The following is a 20,207-nucleotide window of genomic DNA, read 5'->3' as shown; positions in this document are numbered from 1 at the left end:
TACTGTAGAAATTGGGAGTCAAAGTCTCTTCGATCATTCCTTCATTCTTTTTTTTAATCTTTTTTTCCTACAAACTGATTGTTTTTGCACGTTTTTCAGTTCATTAAGTGGGTTTTGGAGTCTTGTATTAGTTAGTAAAAAGCTTCACTTTCGAATGCCCTCTCACATCTCCATAGACCAAATTACTGACTGAACTTCACATGGAAAAAATAGAAATTATGCAATGAGTGCCTCGTTGACTTTGAAATCTACTGTAGTGCCAATTGACTGCAGTATGTACAACATAACTGCTATTGTCACTGAAAAGCAAACAAGAGCTGGGAGCGATTGACTGCAAAAAAGGTTGAGGGTGTTAATAACAGTACTAATAATAATTTACTAATAGTAAACACATGAAAACAGCCTTTCAGCATAATGTTGCACAAATACCTACCATTGCTAAAATACAAGTACTGAATAAAAATAACAACAATAAGCACAAACCGCAACAACAGCAAAATGAGTATTAAAGTAATCAAAGTTGCAGGTCTGGAGCATTCCCTAAAGCTCAACGATGTGACTATACATAAAAAAGGTACATAAAAAAAACCACAATGTTCCAAGCTTCAGTCAACCAAACCGCCAGACACCCATTACCATCATTAGAGAGAAAAGAAAAATAAAGCAGAAAGTAGAAAGCATAGTCCAAGCAAGAGAAGCGGACTGGTCTCGTTCTTTGACAGATCTTTGCTTTTATCCACTTCAGATATTTCTTTGAAAGCTCATCAAAGTCCTCAGTACTAAAACCGCTATGTCAGTGAATTCCCAACAAGCTTTTGAAGTAGTTTGCTTGGAAGGACGCAATTTGTTGTCTTTTACATGTAAATGGAGGTTTTAGAGGAAAAATGTTTGCAGCAAAGTGCCTCTTTATCAGCCACTAGCTAAGATGAGGCATGGGGCTTGAGCGTTGGTTAGGGAGTGGTTGGTCACTGGAAACCCACAGGACTGTCCATGAGTGGGCTAGGGCAGCTGAGATCTGGGTCATCCTTGAGTTCAGTCTCCAAAGTTTCCTCCAGATCCTTCTCCTCCACTTCCTCAGCATCACACACTGAACTCTGGCTGTTCCCCATGGTGCCGTAGCTCTGGTGGGCCGGAGAGGGCATGGGAGTCAGGCCCAGCTCTGGCTCCAGCAGGACGGAGGCTATAAAAAGCTGAGGAGGGAAAGAATGAGAGGTGAGTGGGTGGAAAGCAAGAGTGTCATTATTTTAAGAGCTTCTTTTTTTGTTTGTTTATGCAACATGCTACATGTGAAGTGCCTTTGACACAGTGAGTGGAAGCCTTAGAGGAGAGAGAGAAATTAATTTCATAAGAGAGACTTGAAATGAGAGTGTGATGAATTAAATGAGCTGTGACGGGATAAGCAGGTACATTAGCTGTGGTTGTGGTGGAAACGGTGCTTCTCTCCACATCACTGAAGCCTCCTTCTGTCGTCTGATCGGACATCTGAAACAAAGCAGAATTGCAATCACGTTTTACTGCCCGAGGACATTATTCTCCTAAAAGCAGTCATGATTGTTTTCCAACCATTTTAATATAGACTATAGGGGCAAAAATATAGGGACACCTGACCATTACACCAACAGGGACTGTAATGACATCACATTCTAAATGCATAGATATTAATAAGGAGTTGATCGAATTTTTGCACAACTCTTCTAGGAAGGACGATTTTGGAGTGTTTCTGTGGGAATTTCTGCCCATTCATCCAGTAGAGCATTTGTGATGTCAGGCACTGACGAGAAAACCTGGCTCGCAATTTCCATTTCAGATCATCCCAAAGGTGTTCGATGGGGTTGAGGTCAGGGCTCTGTGTGGGCCAGTCAGTTTCTTCCACACCATCTTTATGGACCTTACTTTGTGCACTGGGGCACAGACATGCTGGAAAACTGTTCCCACAAAATGTCTTGGTTTGCTGAAGCATTAAGATTTCTTTTCAATGGAAGTAAGTCCAACCCCTGAAAAACCACCCCATTTCATTATTCTTCCTCCACCAAACTTTACAGGCACAATGCCTTTAGGCAGGTAATATTCTCCTGGCATCTGCCAAACCCAGACTCGCCCATCAGACTGCCAAACAGAGAAGTGTGATTCGTCACTCCGCATAACTAGTTTCCACTGTTCCAAAGTCCAGTGGCGGTGAGCTTTACACCACTCCATCCGATGTTTGGCATTGGTCTTGGTGATGTGAGGCTTGCATGCAGCTGCTTAGTCATTCCACGAAGCTACAGACACAGTTTTTGTGCTGATATTAATGGAAGTTTTGAACTCTTCAGCTACGGAATCAGCAGAATGTTGTTTTTTTATGCACCATGCACCTCTGCACTTGGTGGCCCCGCTATGCTGATGTGGACATTACAACTTAAAGGGTTAGTTCACCCAAAAATAAAAAATTCTGTCATTAATTACTCACCCTCATGTCGTTCGACACCTGTAAGACCTCCGTTCATCTTCGGAACACAATAAAGATATTTTTGTTGAAAGCTGATGGCTGAGAAAGGCTTCAGATAGGCCTCCATTGGCATTCAGTACATTTAAACTCCCAAGACCCATAAAAGGCACTTAAAACGTTGTTACAAAGTCCATCTCACCACAGTGGCTCTACAATAATTTTACGATGCAACGACAATAGTTTTTGTGCGCAAAAAAAAAATCAAAATAACGACTTGATTCAACCTCTTCTTGTCTTCCGTGTGTGCCTCCACGACGCATGCGCGAGAATATGACGTAGCGCCGGGGTTCGGGAAATGCATGAAATGCACACTTTAACCCCATTTTGAGAACTACGTCAAGACCTAAAGCACGATCAATGTAGAATTCAACAGCTTAGATACGCGCGTCTTCCTCTGCTTGTAAACAAATCGCTTCTGGGTCATGTGTCCGAACGCCGGATCTGCGTCATATTCTCGCGCATGCGCCGTGGAGGCAAACACGGAAGACAAGAACAAGTTGGATAAAGGTGTTATTTATTTTATTTTTTTCGCACAAAAACTATTGTCGTCGCATCGTAAAATTATTGTAGAGTCACTGTGGTGAGATGGACTTTGTAACGACGGTTTAAGTGCCTTTTATGGGTCTTGGGAGTTTAAATGTACTGAATGCCAATGAAGGCCTATCTGAAGCCTTTCTCAGCCATCAGCTTTCAACAAAAATATCTTCATTTGTGTTCCGAAGATGAACGGAGGTCTTACGGGTGTCGAACGACATGAGGGTGAGTAATTAATGACAGAATTTTCATTTTTGGGTGAACTAACCCTTTAACAGTAGCTGCTGTTCCTAAACACTTCCACTTTTCAATAATACAACTTGCAGTTGACCTTGGAATATCTAGCAGGGATGAAATTTCACTAAGTGACTTGCTGCAAAGGTGGGTTCCTATCACAGTACCACTCTTGAATTCACTGAGATCTTCAGAACAGCCCTTTTTTTCACAAACATTTTTAAAATCCAGACTGCATGGTAGAATCCCACGGGAATCCCATGGGTCACGGGAAACAAAATCACTATTAATCACGTGTTTGGGACGGGAGCAGAATTTTTTTTACCGGGAGTGGGCGGGACCGGGAATCGTATATGATACCATCTATACAAATATACTGTTTATATAAATGAACTATATGTTTTAATTTTGAACTCAATTCTAGTTGCCCTGTCTCTGTATGCTCTCCTGTTTGCTTTGGTGTGGCTGGTTAAGTGAATGACGTGCTCCACACCCGTAACAGTTGTGGCCAATGCCAACCACCAATAATATAAGAGAAAGGCTTCCCAGTGCACTTTGTAGCCGTGAAAATCATCATCAAAATTGAGTCAGACATGAAAGCCACGCTGCAAAGACTACTGTTGGAAAATGATACCTCAGTTGTGCTCACCGACATTGTAGGGCAGTCTGAAGTAACCAAAAAGAATGTGGGAGTGGGATGGGAGAGGTTTGAAAATCCACTCCCGTGTCACCCTCTACTCAGTCTACTGCATGGCTAGGTTCTTGACACCTGTGGCAATCGGTCTGATTGGAACACCTGAATTCAATTATTAAGCGGTATGTCCCAGTACTATTGTCCATATAGGCCTAGTGTATGTACATGAACGAGCAATCATGGATGAGACATGGGTGGGGTAACTGCAAACACAAAATGACATTGCATTCAAGGTATACATTTTTTATAATTTTTAGTTTATGCACTCCCTGGGACATGTTCTCTGGGACTAAAACCCATGACCCTGGCTAATATTTGCCCCATTAAATTTGCTTTCCAGGAGCAAAAGGGTAAATTTTTCTAAACTTCTGGTAATTTAGGAATAAGCATGTGACATCTTTATGATTTAACGAGTCATTGAATCATTCAGTCAATCGATTCTACAATAAAGAAATACCACTTTGTGCTGCTCGGAAATGCACATGCTTATGCTGTCTTTAGAAAACAAATTTCAAACAGACAATATCCTTAATATTGTGTCTTAAATGTAAGTCACTTAATATTAACTTCATGTTTATTTAACCATTGTATAAAATCAATATAAAAATATTTGGAGGAAAAACACTCTGCCTGTGTGATATTGCTTAACTATATCATATGATATAAATATAAAAAAACAAGAGCTCAATAGGGGACATTTTTTTTTGGTGGCATTTTTGGCCCAAGCCCTCGTTAATTTACACCAATGTCGTAAAGATATGCCAGGGTCACATTTCACCATAAAAAAAATACATTTACATTTTTTTGCATTTAAGTCATGAGAATCGTGGAGGAAATTGTGCTTAATTGTCAAAATGCAAAAATATAATAGCTTTTTTTAATGATGATTTTTGCAGAATTATAACCTTGATGTTCACTCATTAACTCATGAACATTACAATTTTACAAAGCATATGCACCATGTTTCTACAAAACATCAAGATCAAGGTTTACATGGCTGACCTGATAGCTTGTTGATCTGTCAGGTCGTAGTTTTTTCAGACAAAAGCCAAAGCAGGAGAAGACAATACAACACAGGAGAGTTACGAAGGTGAACAGGGTGATGGGCTGCACTGGACCTGCGCAAGAGATAAAACATGAGGTAATGCTTTAATATGGAACAGAGTTGGAGACATGCTTTTGTGGTCTTGGTTTTAAGATCGCTCAAAACCACATACAATAAACATGGTCTGGGTCTGGGTCTCATTACTAGTCTCTTGGTTTGGGTCTGGTTCTGGAAATGTAAATTATTATATCCTTAGACAAGACCACAGTCCTGACTGCAATTTACATTAAAAAAGTCAGCAAAGAGATTGTCATGCTCTAATTAGCTACTGTCAAAGGGGCTCAGCATTTGCTGCAATAAATTCCACATTTTCTCCATTTCAGTTCATCAAAATGGTAAGTCTGGTTCTCGGTCTGAGTATTGGGGATTAGATCTTGGTCTGGATCTAGGCCTTGAGTGGTCTAGTCTTGGGGTCTTATGGGGTCTGGTATTGGTCTGGGTCTTGGAGTGTCTGGTCTTGACTCCAAATAAACACGTGTTCTACAGTGAAACATGAACACATCCTAATGTCAGATCATTTAGGCTTTCATTTCAAGTTACAGTTATTCTAGAAAATAATTTGATTTGACAGTATTGTTTTTTATGTGGTTTGGTTCTATTTAAAAAAAACGTATGCAAGTATTATGTTAATGCAATGTGGCACAATCACAGCTGATTAGAACGTATTTAGTTTAGTACACATTTATGTGGAAAAACACACAAAACATATCTAAAACGGGAAAGAGCTTTGAGATTGACTGTACAAACAGATTTGACAAGAAATCAAGAGGTATACATTTACAGACGGCCGAAAGCTACAGAAAAGAGAAACACATGGATCGCTGCAATTCACAGAACAGCTGGACTCCAGGCAGCAAAACATAGATTTACAGTTGTCATTTTGTGTCAATATGTTGAATTTTGGGGTAAAATCATACCCTATATATTGTATTGTTATATATTGTATTGACAACTCATCAATTAAATATTTACTATCTTATATTCTGCAAAACTGGATGTTTAAAAAAAAAAAAAAAAAACGGACAAAAAAATACAATACAAGTTTTAGGGCTGGACGAGTCGATGTGACGCTATATAACATTGATATAAGTGATCACCCGGATTTACTCCTACCTATATTGTATTTATATAAAGTGTTCACAGGCAAAATTGCTTTATGTATGTTGTAAGGAACACTATGGAGTCTTTAGTTTAAACTGATAATCATTTGTTTTACTCGCAGTTTCCCCTATTAACTCCAGTCATGCAGCAGCTCTTTTGCCACTCAGTCCGGCAGAGAGGCGTGTTCCAGTGGGAAAGCGATGTCAATGCATACCCTTTATTGAAACCAAATGCGAATGACAGTCAATGAGCAACAATACATTTTGTCACAGTCATTGTGCATAGTTAAGATATGTAATAAGATATTTTGTCAAAATATTAAGATCTTAATTATGTTGGATTCAATATCCAATTCCAAAAATCTGAGTTTCTGTGTGAACCTACCCAGTCTGAGCACAGAGAAGAACAGCAACCAGAACATGCAGAGAATGGGCGCCACCACCACTTGACTAATGGCGGCCGAATGGATCCGCTGGCTGAGCTTTGTGGGTATATAGGCGTAGTAGATATTATACCGATCTACCATATGCTTCAGCGCAAGGTAAAACAACCCTGCAAAATGAATAGAGCTGGAGTTAACAAATAAGCTTTTATCCATCAAAATTACATCGTAATTTTTAAAAGCGTCTTTCAGGCGATCCAGCAACAATGCTTTGTAGGTAGGTCATCTTGACAAGCTTTCCTGTCCTTTTATGCCACTGCACATAATATTTATCTATTTACCTGTTTACATAGACCACATGTGTGTGCAAGTTGCCAAATAAATTCAGAAGTAAGTGAAAAATCATGATGATGGATGTCAGCGTATAGTAAATAAACAGTCATGGTGTGTATTGGTGACAGAACAGGCGTGGAGTGGGCGTCTGGATCTCGGCTAGACGGGTCGGAGCGTCTGGAAGACTACAGCGGGTTCGCACCTAGCGGCCATGTCACACCGCGATACTGAGATGCTGTTGGAGATACGGCTCAGACGCCCACACACTGACTGAGGACGGGAACGAGGTATTAGAACATGCACAGAGGTGGAAATGAAGAGTGATGGAAAGAAAAAAAGAGAGCCGTGGGTAAAAAGGAACAGAGAAAATGAAAGGAAGAGAAAAATACGACAAATGGTGCAGTGGAGATGATAGACAAAATGGATTTGAGTGCAAATTGGGAGAAAAGTGGAATTAGGGAGGGGAACACAAAGTACTAAAAGAAAAGTTTGTTTGTTGAAAAGTAAAACCCCTTAAATTACGCAGACTCACCAAAAGGTACAATGATGGGGCAGGTGATGCTGTAGGTCATACTGACTGAAAATATGCACATGGTCCAGGCATACTCAAGACCAAACTGAAACTCATAGGCCTGACTCTGAGGGTAAGAATGGAGAAATAGTTTGTTAGTGAATTGAATGACATTTAATGTATATGTTTTGGTGATTAACAGTCACTAAGAACAGCTGTTGTATGGAAAAGAGTTTACGCTGCATTCACACGGGGCGTCGCCGTGCTTCTCATTTGAATGGGTGACGCTTTGCTGAACCGAATTGTGGGTTCTGTTGCGTCGCGTCACTGCCGTTGCTCGCGGCAGAAATTGAAACGTTTTCAACTTTTCAAGCACCAATGCATGCGTCAGCCAATCAGATCGCCTTTGCAAATACCCTAGCGCAGACGCTAGCCAATTGCGTTCATGCAACACTGGAAAAGTAATATGACTGGCTGTTGTCTCTATGACGAAATTTGAAATTGCCTCACCGACACGGCATCCTCAATAAACCTGTCTCTGGCATGATGACTCCGATCTTTCGAATATTCCTATTTAATAATTGTTTAACTGACATGTCATCCTCAATAAACCCGTCTCCGGCGTGATGACTCCGATCTTTCGAATATTCCTATTTAATAATTGTTTAACTGACATGTCATCCTCAATAAACCCGTCTCCGGCGTGATGACTCCGATCTTTCGAATATTCCTATTTAATATGACTTCTGACCTGTAAGGTTGCAAGAATAATAATCATACACTGTTTGTTAATTGGCCAGAGGAGAACTGGCACCCTGACTGAGCCTGGTTTCTCCCAAGGTTTATTTCTCTCCATTATGCCACCTCTGTTGGAGTTTTGGTTCCTTGCCACTGTTGTCTTTGGCTTGGCTTGCTCAGTTGGGGACACTAAATCTTCAACTAAATATCCAAATAAATGAACTACATCAACTAAATTACTGCCCAATCTGCCCACATTGTAACTATAGCTAGTGCTCTGTCAAGCATTGACGGCCCGTGTGAATGCAGCGCTAGTGTTCCACAATAAAAATAACAGTGAAGGCGTTTGGAACAACATGAATGTGATTAAATGATCAAAGAGATATAATTTTATATATTTTATAGGTGAATTTTCCATTAGGGGCTCTAGACAATTACTATCAGTATAAGTTTAATCATATAAATGTATTTTATGTATAAACACACAATCATTCACATTTAAAAAAAATAAATTAATACTTTGATTCAGCAAAAATGCATTAAATTGATAAAAAAGTGACAGTCAAGACTTTTACATGATACAAAAAAATCTATTAGTTGTTCTTTTGAACTTTAAAGAATCCTGAAAAAAAATGCATCACGGTTTACACAACAGTTTTCAATGTTGATAATAAGCCTATTAAATTGATAAACAGCATATTAGCATTTTTGAAGGATCATGTAACACTAAACATTGAAGTAATGGCTGCTGAAAATTAAGGTTCTGCATCACAGGAATAAATGATATGTTAAAATAAATTTAAACATTTTTCATTATATCATTGTCAACACGATTCCCGGTGTCTCTGTGTTCCTGGACTTTTATTTTGAGGTTATTTTGTCTTGTTTTGCCTGTGTTCAGTTTCTGTGTGTTTAGTTTCCTTAGTTGCCATAGTTATTCACTGTTTCAATGATGTGTCTCTCACCTGTTACTCATCATCTTGTGTATTTAAATCCTCACGGTGCGTCCCAATTTGCATACTATCCGTCCTAAATAGTATTCGAAAATAGAATTAGTACGTCCAAAATCGTATGTTATGTTACTATTACTATTACGTATGTTATGTTACTATTATGTTGAAATGAGTATTCCAAAGATACCTGGATGGTCTACTCTTTCGGGCCAGAATCTGAAGTACTGCAGATCCTTGCACACTCTGATGGTTAATATTGCCCACAACCCATTTTGAGATGGACAAGGATTCGCCTAGAACTAAAAACGCGGATAAAGTGTTGTAAAACTACAAACATGATGGATATGTGAGTCTGACGGTTAAATAGAGAGGTTTAGATACAGGGGTTTGAGTGAATAATAATCAGTATCTAACCTGGCAAAAATATATTTATTCAATGTTATCCACATTATATTTCATCTGCAACATCATTGAGAACTTTTATAAAGATACAACATTAAAGGTCCCATGGCATGAAATTTTCATTTTATGAGGTATTTCAACATTAATATGAGTTCCCCTAGCCTGAATATTGTCCCCAAGTGGATAGAAATGTTGATCGGTGTAAACCCGAGTTCTGGCTGTCTCTCTCTGCCTTTGAGAAAATGACAGGCCAGACGAGCCAATCCTGAAGTCTCCTGGTTTGACGTCCAAGCAGGAACGGTTTCCTCCCTTTCCTCCGCCCAGAGAATCTGGCACGCCCATGCAAACGCTCGAGATCATTAACGTTACTTGTGAACGAGTGAACACTGGCAGTTTCTCAGTGTTTGGATGTACAAATGAAAACAGAAGTCTTTCTTCAGTTCCTTCTGATCTGTGATCATTGATTTCTGATGTGTAGCTTATTATTTATTATTTGTGGACACGCAGCGGCTTCTCTCTCTCCCGACAGAACAGTGTTTTCGTGTTTTCTATCTTGTGAGTCAGTGTTTTTGTACGTCCTCGTCGCGTCTATCTGTTCTAAAATGTGCATACAGTCTTTTCTGTTTAACATCAGCAGTCACATCTTTAGAGATAAACTTCACACACGCCGAAGCTCGGCCTTCAACATCCCCGACCCCCAGTACTGCATCTGGCCCACAGCGGAGGCCCCAAACGCGGCGTGAGATTAAGCAGAAGGAGGGTAAGCGTGAGGGTATCCGGCTAGGCTAGGCAGCTTTCCCCACAATAAACTGGATTACATTCGATTACTGCTGTTGTGTCTTTGTTTGCGCTGTGTAACGTTACTCAATGCGCGTCAATGACGCTATTCATATGATTGGAACATATCTAGAAATAATGCTATTCTCAACACTTACTAACTCGTTCATCTCGCTGTAATGGTACATTGCATGTGTTACAAATTTGGTAGAATAATGATGAAGAGGACTCGGTGTGACTGGGACTCGTGTTTATTCAGAACTCTCAGATACAAACACAATAAACTCGCGCTGACTGACAGCACAGCTCTCACAACTCAGTAGATACTATAAATAACTTTGTTAGCAATCGCTGATCTCCGTGATGTCCGGTTCGCGAACGAATCATTCTTTTGAATCGGTTCTTTTTAGTGAACCGAACCAGTTCACCAAATCGGACTGAATCGTTCTAAACGGTTCGCGTCTCGAGTCAGCGCTGATCCATAATTTACTAAAGTTACTAACTTTCTGACATGAGTGACAGCCCCTCCGACTAGAAATAAACTAATAACCTGAAGTATATGGAGTCAAAATAGGGCCACATATATCTGCAAAATAACACAATGTTTTGCAAACAAAAAATATGTTTTGCAACAAAAAAAAAGTTTTGCAAAAAATAATAATAATTTTGCACAAAAATAAATAGAATATTGAGAAAAAAATGCTTTTTTGCAAGTAAAAAAATAATAATTGCAAAAGAAAAAAGTTACCACTGAGAGAAAAAATTAAGTTTAGCAAAGTAAAACTTGCAGCATTGACTTTGCAACACCTTTGCGCCGCTCCTTTAAATCCGCGTTTCCGTCATCCGTGCCTCTGCGGCGCAAGCTTTCCTTTGCGCTTCATTTTTCTTTGCGCCTCGCTTTGTGTCCCTGATTTGACGTGGGGGAGGGGTCAAGAGGTTGGGGTGTGTACATGGGTGTGTACAAGGGACGAAGACGTCCTTCTCGTTACGTCAATCAATACAATCTTATGGCGTGCGAAAAGTGACATTTCACAAACTTCCCAGAAGAAGGAGAAGGAGCAGTCTACCCATCCGTCGCCGTCAGTCCGTGTCTTTTTTTGAATGGGATTGATAGAGACGTTAGACGACAGACCGGCGGCGAAGTCACGGCGACGTCATGGTAGGAACGAATACCTACGGCGGCGTGGCGACGGCGTATGTGAGAAATTGACTAAATTTTAACGTCTGAACTAGGCACGTCGCCTTATAAGACGCCTGATACATACGTCGTTTCTATGTACGTCGCCTTATAAGACGCCTGATACATACGTCGTTTCTGTCGCCTTAGAAGACGCCTGATATATACGTCGTCGCCTTACAATACGCCTATACAGAGAATTAATTATCACCTTTCCATCTCTCCCTAAAATGAAAACTTTATTTCAATATAATAAATTACATACCCATCTAAATAATTCCTTAAATCTAAATTTAATATTGGAGAAAACTCTTGTTAATTTTGTGGAACTAATATTGAAACCACTGAGCATATATATTTTTTCATTATTATTATTAGCCTATTACTCCAAATTGCTTTGGTCTCAATTGTACAAACTGTCATATATTATTATATGTGTAAATCTCATTGAATACAAACAAATTCATTTTGGTTTACTTAAGAAAGATCGATCACAATTGATTAATAACCTATTTGAACTTGCTAAATACTTTATTCATAATTGCAGATTTTTGAAAACCCCTCCTTTTCTCATTTTACTAATGAACTTAAAGCTTTTGCTGCTTCACGTTGTAGCCTTTCAAGTGAAAAAGCTTCTTCATTAGCCAGTTTTTTAAATAAGCTAAGAGCAATATAGCTCCTTACTATGTATTTTATTTTATTTTCTTCATTTAATTTTTTTAATTCCTTGCCCTTGATTCGAGACTTCATTGCTGTTACTTATTGTAATTTGCCACGTCTGCCTTTTGAGTATTTGCTTATTTTTCAATTAAAACACCTGATACATATACATCGTTTCCATGTATTTTGCCTTTGAAAGCATTTAAAAGTTTGCATTAGTATAGGCTAGATATTTGTTATAGGCTATTTATTTTACAGTTATTAGTTAACTTTCCCAAAAAGTGTCAATAGTGTTTACTACTTATAAGTTTATTTCATTTTTATTATTATTAACAATGTTAACAAATAAAAAAAACTGTCACAAATTGACAAACATTAACATTATGATCGGATTCCAATAAAGAAACGAAAAGAAAGAAAATAATCTGGGCTGCGTTTCCCAAAAGCATCGTAAACCTAAATTGATCGTAAAAACGATCGTACGAGTGATCTTAATATTAAGGTCTGTTTCCCAAAAGCATCGTAACTTAAGTAGCACTTGAAAATGAGCGTAGATCTACGAGTGCTCTTGAGTAGCCTAATCATAAAGCTCTAAGTGTAGGCTATCGTAAGAAGACAGAGTTATGAGGTCACCTACAGGACAACCGGCAGATTACACCTTTAACTTTATTCAAGTGCATTGTGCATTTATTCAAGTGTATAAGGTTTTGATTGTACTTTATTGTACACTTTTTTTTATTATTTTTGTTAATTTTAATATTCTCATTATTATCAATGTTGATTAAAAAAAATAACAGTTCTGCTGCTTAATATTTTTGTGGAAACTGACTTTATGATCACTGGATTTTTTTTTTTTTTATGAGGGCAGGTAACAAACAAACAAAAATATAAATACACATCTGAATTAAATGAGGATATTTATTTCGTCTTTTTGAAAGGTATCTTTTCTTGTTTTTTTTTTGTTCAGCCATTTTGTCAGTGCCTCAGCCTGTAGGTAGTTGCTTTATAGACGTGTTTTGATTGCTAATCCACATCAGATGACAATTATTAGGTGAAACGTTCAGAGGAAACGATTCCATATAAGGTTATATTTCAGCACTTCGCAAATGGACAGCGACTCTTAAGTAGCACTTATGTTCATGTTAATTACATTTTTGGGAAACGCACGTGGAATTGCTGCGAGTGATCGTAACTTCGCTCGTAGAACATGCTCTTTAGAGCTAAGATACATCGTTATTGGGAAACCCGGCCCTGAATTTTAAAACGATTCCAAGTAGGAACCGGTTCTCCATGCCCAATACTAATAATGTCGCATACCAAACATTCTAGAGCGCTCTTTAGTTCCTACTAAATTGTAACATGGCGTGCCTTTTTACTTGCCCATTTATCTAGTATTGATGGTCGTTGCAAAAACTGTCATGCAGATCGGCTGAGGATGGGAACCGATGATGGTGAATTTAAATTTTACTATAACTGTAATCATAGGCGCGAGCGAGATGATTGACAGGAAGATAGCGGAGGCACAAGCGCAAGATCAATTTTGTTAATAACAGAAAACACAAACCACAAATTGAGGGTTTCCCATTGAGGAATTTCCAAATATCTTTTATTTATTTGTTATAATTCGGGTATAGCTATTTTATGTCATCCGTCTTATTCGTTTTTTTAACAAAAGTTCCATAAACGCAAGTTTTTTTATGGTAGGCCTACTATTTTATTGCTGTTGTATTTTCATTAAAAATAGGGTAATAACGAAAAAAAAAAACATTCGTTTGAAAGTAATTCAAGAGGAAATTATGAGGTAAGCAATATCATACGAGCAAGAGTGCTATTTTCCAGAGATACTAGCCTATATCAGCACGATTGCAAAATGCGATATTAATTTTATACAACAGTTCAATAAACAACAAGTAGTCATTTTTTACAGTTTTGCTCTATTTTTCCAACAAAAATAGATTCAAACCAAGTAGGCCTATGGGTTTCGTTCTCCCATAAATCACCGTTTTTGAACAGTCGGTTAGAACGAATTATAGTTGAATGATCCATTACGCCGCCAAAATAAATGGAATAAATACATTTTCCCAACATATTCATATTTCTATTATTAAAATATTATATTACAACATAAATTTTAAAATCTCATTTCATTATTCAGGCAATTGAAATTACAGTGTAAGCAGTGGGTAAATTGGCTTTTGTAGGGAGGGGGAGCCCTTATTTACGGTGAATGGTCATTCAAAATCGCGCCGGAAAAATACTTAATGTGTTTTAAGGGGCTCTTTTTCCAGTATTACTGTGTAAGTTAGAGTTGAGTTATTCAAACAAAGATAAATACTTTACAGTTCACTTAGGACCATAAGCAGGTTTTTTTTTTAAATCAGTGAAGTCCCAAATTTGAGGTAGTTAGGGGGGTTCGGGGGAATGCTCCCCCGAGAAAAATTAGATTTCTCTGATCTACATTATGTGCATTTTTAATAAGTTTGAAGGCCAAAAAATGAATAATAAATAGCTTGTCAGTGGGCAGTGGATTATTTGACAATACTCCCCTAAAGATGAGTGTCCCTGAAAAGGGTTGGGAACTTTTTTTGACCAAAGAGCCATTTTTTTTTTTTTCATTTTTGTTAAATGCATTTTTCCAAAAGAGCCACAATCAAAAATTATATAAAATTATTATTAAAAAGCTTTTTTTCCCCAATAAAATGTAAACAATAGTAATTATTAGGTCCACAACTAAAAACAAACAATTATGCAGCAAACAATAAATAAGTTGCAATATGGAATTAATTGTGCAGGGCTCTCACTGTGAGGTTGGCCAAATGATGAGTATAAATCCTCTTCGTGTGTGTGAACGCCCACAGTGCTTACATCTACTATGTTTATGTGAATACTTGAATACTTTTGATAGCCTATATTTCTGTGTTGATTTGGCCGTTTAGGCGCGCAACCGAAGACAAAGGCTAGAATGCTTGTCCGTTTGTCCGTGTTGCGCTCGGAGCGCGCACAGCATCCTGTCAGTAATTCAGTTGTCTTTCGTGACTTATCATGCTTTTATTGTTTATTTTATCATGACACTCGCGAACAGCACTGAACACACAACTTGAATATTATGATAAACTTGTCATTAACTTCGGTAGGCTGCACAACAAGGGAATTGTAATTGGCTGCTTTTTTCTGCAGAGAACGGATCTCTGTTGATGCGTGTGTCTAATATTTTTATCGATCATGTTAGTAAATGTTAGATATGTTGGTAAAGTGTGAGAGACCTCTAGCAGTTCGCGGATTTCCATGGTAACTCACTGTTAGAATTGTGACGGGTTTACCTTGATGGCTGTGGGCGCGGTGCTGAACCAGAGAACGCAGCGATTAATGCCTTATGGCATCTGATAATTCCATATAGCCTGTATTTGTCAGGAGACGAACAATAATTAAAGTCTAATAATAATATTTCGTGCTGAAGGAGACGGAGCTGAGCTCCAGCAGGGTGTGTTGTGGACCTGAGGAGGCGGAGCTGCGCTCCGGTGCGCTCCGGCCCAATTTAACCTCCGAGTGTAAGTGGATTTTGATAAATAGTAAGATGGATTTTGTTGAGCCTTATTTAATTTAATTCTTATAACAGCCATAGTGTTTCGTGGTAAATAGTGTAATTACTTAAAAGATGGTCAACAATATGTAACTTTACTTTATAAGAGGTGTGCCCTAAAAATTGAGCATGCAATTTTGAGAACACCAAGGAAAGGGCACGTTCTTTAGTCTGTTTGGATACTTAAAACACAAGTTTGCACAGCCTGTTTGGTTTACCTGTTTAGCCTACACGTTAGTAACATGCGTTTTGTCCGACTCATAGCGCGCGTTCTCGACGCGTGATTTAGGCCTACCATATAAGCGCGCGTTCTTAACGGAAACGCCCGTTTTCAATGACCCCAAAGCGCACGTTAAGAGCGCGTTTTTGTGGTAAACCACGCGTCAAAGACGCGCGTTTTGCTGTCAAATCGCCAGCGCCCCCACCAGGCGCGCCCACTCGCGATATTCCATTATTATCCAAAATTCTATTATGTAATCTTATGAGGGCACCTATAGACTGTTAGTCCTCTAAAATGTTATATAATATTGAGGAAATACAGAAATGATTTAGAAACGCACAACAGCAGCTACATATAGAATATATATATAGGCCTATATATATATATATAGGCTATATATATATATATATATATATATATATATATATATATATATATATATATATATATATATATATATATATATATATATATATATCCATCGCTTTGGCTGCGCCCCTATGCGCCGCATATAGAGCATACCCACTTTGTGCGCCACTTAATGTTATGTTCGTGTTGTGGTGAAGTACAACCAATTAAACATGTTTTGAACATTTAAGACTTTGTCTTTTACTTGGACGCTAAAGCCCTATAAGAGCCATTGCACACTTTTTTCTTTCTTCCTTTTTTCTCTTGATCTCACCCTAATTTTCTTTAATTTCATTCAACATTTTCTTCAACATTAAATGGAGAACAAGTCATTGTGAGCCAACATGCTTAGTTTCATGTTTATAGTTTACCCATTTAACCAAATAAGAGGTTACAAAACTATATGCTGACGCATTGCTGCCACATTCATATTATTTTCCCACTCAGTTATGTCATAATGAGATGTCGTTTTAACATCTTTTCACGTAATAATAACGACATATATTTTCTCCTAACAAGGACATATATAGGCTATATGTTGTATTGTGATGTGTACAAAATATGCATTTATCCACATTAGAGAATTTATATAACCTATGTGCCTTTGTCGCGCTGTTGCACCGTCTTTATTTAAAAATGTATTGTTTATTAAACGTTTATAAAAGTTTTTAATTTCAAAAGCATTTTTAAATTCAGTTCATATTTCCAACAAACGAAAATCCAAGCCAAAATAACGAAGTGGTAAAGAAAAATTATGTTATTGAAATATTGTAAAGTGCTCACATGAACAAACAATATGCAAAATCAAAATTGAATAGCTCCATATAACGGATTGTGAAAAGTGCGTGCAACCTTCATTAGGGTTAGTAAAATAACGAAATTATAGTTAAGTAAAAAAAATAATAATAATAATTATGTAAAGAGATATAGTAAAATAAAAATTGCTTAAAAGTGCACAACTCTTCTTAAGTGGAAGAAAGCTACGTACTTCCCCCTCACATCCAACCTATTGGAAAGTGCAGATGAGTCATTAATTGGGTTTTTAAAATAACGAAATAGTTTTTAAGAAGAAAAAAAATATTTATGTAAAGATATAGTAAAATAAAAATTCCTTAAAAGTGACCAACTCTTCTTAAGTGGAAGAAAGCTATGGAAAGGGCAGTTGAGTCATAATTTGTTTTATAAAAATAACAAAATTAAGTAGAAATAATATTTATGTTAAGAGGTATAGTAAAATATATCCTTCAACATCCCAACATCAATATTGTGAACTAGTGTATCACCCATTGTATGGTCAACTGTGTAAAGTACAATTCTTACCATTTTCAAAGGTAAAAGCTCAGAATGACACATTACAGAATGTTATGTTTATAGATAATTACTGAATTTATGGGTCAATCTTTAAAGTTGTTAATAATTGTGAAAATAAAATAAAATAATTTGCACATAGCCCTTAATCACCAGGAGAAAGTGAGTGATAAAAAAAAACTTGTTTTATTATGCTTGTAAATAGATGACATCAACGATTTACAACGTACAATGCACAATATGTAGCAATAGGCTTAATATATTCAATGTCATCAGAACACATAGGAAAGTAAAAGAAAAAAAGTTAACATAGGTTAATAATAAATAAAGGAGGGATAAGAAAATCTAGAAAAAACAAGGATAAGATACTTGTGGTGGCAATTAGGCTACTTCTCACGACGTTAGTCTCACGAATCTGTTGTGGCGACGTACTTCTCAGCGACGTTGGTGTCACGCGTCTGTTGTGGCGACGTACTTCTCAGCGACGTTGGTGTCACGCCTCTGTTGTGGCGACGTACTTCTCAGCGACGTTGGTGTCACGCCTCTGTTGTGGCGACGTACTTCTCAGCGACGTTGGTGTCACGCGTCTGTTGTGGCGACGTACCCCTTCTCTCACGTAAAAGTACACGACTGTCTACTTCGGTAGGTTATCCGTGGCATTATCCGCTCGCCATACAATCTGACTTAAATTTGGCCACTCGCCCTTGCAGGCTGAGCAAATGTGCTGATCTCTCGCTGTCTCAATTAATTTGCCCAATCTCATTCACTTTCTATGCAGAGGATGATCCATCGATGTCTAGCATTCTGGTGTAAGGGTTATAAATACCCATGTTGCATGCATGCAGCTCTCAGCTATGTTAACTAACCAAACTACATCAGATTCATTTCTTGAATCAGTGTTGGGGTAAAGTGTTACAAGTAGAGCTGTCAATTTAACTCATTAATAAAAAAAACACACATGATTAAAAAAATGTATGCAATTAATCATGCCCAATATATTCTTGTGTTCAAAGACAGCTAGATGATATGCAGCAGAATGACACACAGAGGTCTCGAGATCCATACGGTCTGGGGCTCGCGCTGATGACGTAACGAGAAGGACGTCTTCGTCCCTTGTACACACCCATGTACACACCCCAACCTCTTGACCCCTCCCCCACGTCAAATCAGGGACACAAAGCGAGGCGCAAAGAAAAATGAAGCGCAAAGGAAAGCTTGCGCCGCAGAGGCACGGATGACGGAAACGCGGATTTAAAGGAGCGGCGCAAAGGTGTTGCAAAGTCAATGCTGCAAGTTTTACTTTGCTAAACTTTATTTTTTCTCTCAGTGGAACTTTTCTTTTGCAATTATTATTGTTTTACTTACAAAAAAGCATTTTTTTTCTCAATATTCTATTTTTTTTTGTGCAAAATTTTTTATTTTTTTGCAAAACTTTTTTTTTGTTGCAAAACATATTTTTTGTTTGCAAAACATTGTGTTATTTTGCAGATATATGTGGCCCTATTTTGACTCCATAGAAGTATATGCTAGTAACTACAACAGTTCACCCTGAACTGAGACATGCTGAGAGAACTGATGAGAAGTGAACACAGGTCCATCCGTCTCTCTGGCAGACTCGTGCCTCGTTAAACCACGCCCCCTCCGCTCATTTAAAATGCAAAGATGTCAGCCAAATCACAACAGTGGGCGTTTTTACTGAAGTCTCACAGCAGACACGCCTCTTGAAGCAGGGCATTCAGCCACAGGGCAAACAGCAGTATAGAAAAAATGCCTTTTATTTCTAAATTATGACATTTTATGATGTAAAAATCATACTAATAATATAAGTACACCTCAGGAAACACTATAAAATAATAGAAAAATGCCATGCCATGGGACCTTTAACTTTTAAATGCATCATTATGCAAACATATGAGGAGTCTCCGCATGAAAGCCCCATGACTGCTTTTCTCTCCGAAACGGTAGGAAATTAAATTAAATTGAATGTGGAGGATTTGAACTGTGAGAAGATGATTGACAGGGCAGTTTAAACAGTGACAGGATGCACGTAACCAAGCAACAGAGTTAAAGATGAAGAAGTAGTATGTCCCAAAGCTTGCCTACTCTTCTGCTACACACTCAAAAGTATGTACTTTTTCTTCACAAAAATACTTTTAGGACATAGTATAAGTAGGCGAATTGGGACGCAGCAGCAGTCTTCGTCTGTTCTTTGCTTTGCGTTAATGTTCCATGCTGGTTTGTATCTTTGTATAGTTCCTGGTGTTTATTAAATGTTATTTCATCGTTCAGCTGTATTATTAAGTCAAGTGACAATTATTGTTTTACAGCATTTTTGCAATACATAAATGCAACCTTTTCGAGCATTTCTAACACAACTCACTCACTGTACAGATTCACTCACTCTTTTAACGTGGATGCGCTCAGCTTTAGATTTGGCAAAGCAAAGGCGAAGCGAGTACACCAGTAGAGCAGGAATACGCAGAAGCTCCATGGCCGTTCCGATCAGACTAGACGTGATCACGTAGTTCACAAAAAAAGCTCCGTTATCAGGCAAAAACACACACCTGAGTGGACAAAACAGAGTGTGTCTCAACAAATAATG

General features: G+C 38.0%; 1 protein-coding gene across 1 annotated transcript in view; it reads right to left on the bottom strand.

Moving 5' to 3' along the window:
* Positions 1 to 965: 965 nt before the first annotated feature.
* tmem63c (transmembrane protein 63C) overlaps positions 966 to 20,207 on the bottom strand; it is a gene marked incomplete at its 3' end in the record, with an annotated part of 95,398 nt that continues 76,156 nt past the window's right edge. Inside the window, exons 18-23 of the mRNA XM_079832642.1 lie at positions 20,007 to 20,169; positions 7,404 to 7,509; positions 6,541 to 6,708; positions 4,953 to 5,068; positions 1,408 to 1,482; positions 966 to 1,190 (exon numbers count right to left, since the gene is read on the bottom strand). Of these exons, the coding sequence (XP_079688768.1) occupies positions 966 to 1,190; positions 1,408 to 1,482; positions 4,953 to 5,068; positions 6,541 to 6,708; positions 7,404 to 7,509; positions 20,007 to 20,169 (853 nt within the window). The remainder of the gene's footprint in view (positions 1,191 to 1,407; positions 1,483 to 4,952; positions 5,069 to 6,540; positions 6,709 to 7,403; positions 7,510 to 20,006; positions 20,170 to 20,207) is intronic.

This window comes from Gobio gobio (genome assembly GCF_949357685.1).
Source record: "Gobio gobio genome assembly, chromosome: 13".
Lineage (NCBI taxonomy): Eukaryota > Metazoa > Chordata > Actinopteri > Cypriniformes > Gobionidae > Gobio > Gobio gobio.
The sequence above is the reverse complement of the archived record's forward strand: the minus strand, read 5'-3'. Positions and strand labels throughout refer to the sequence as shown.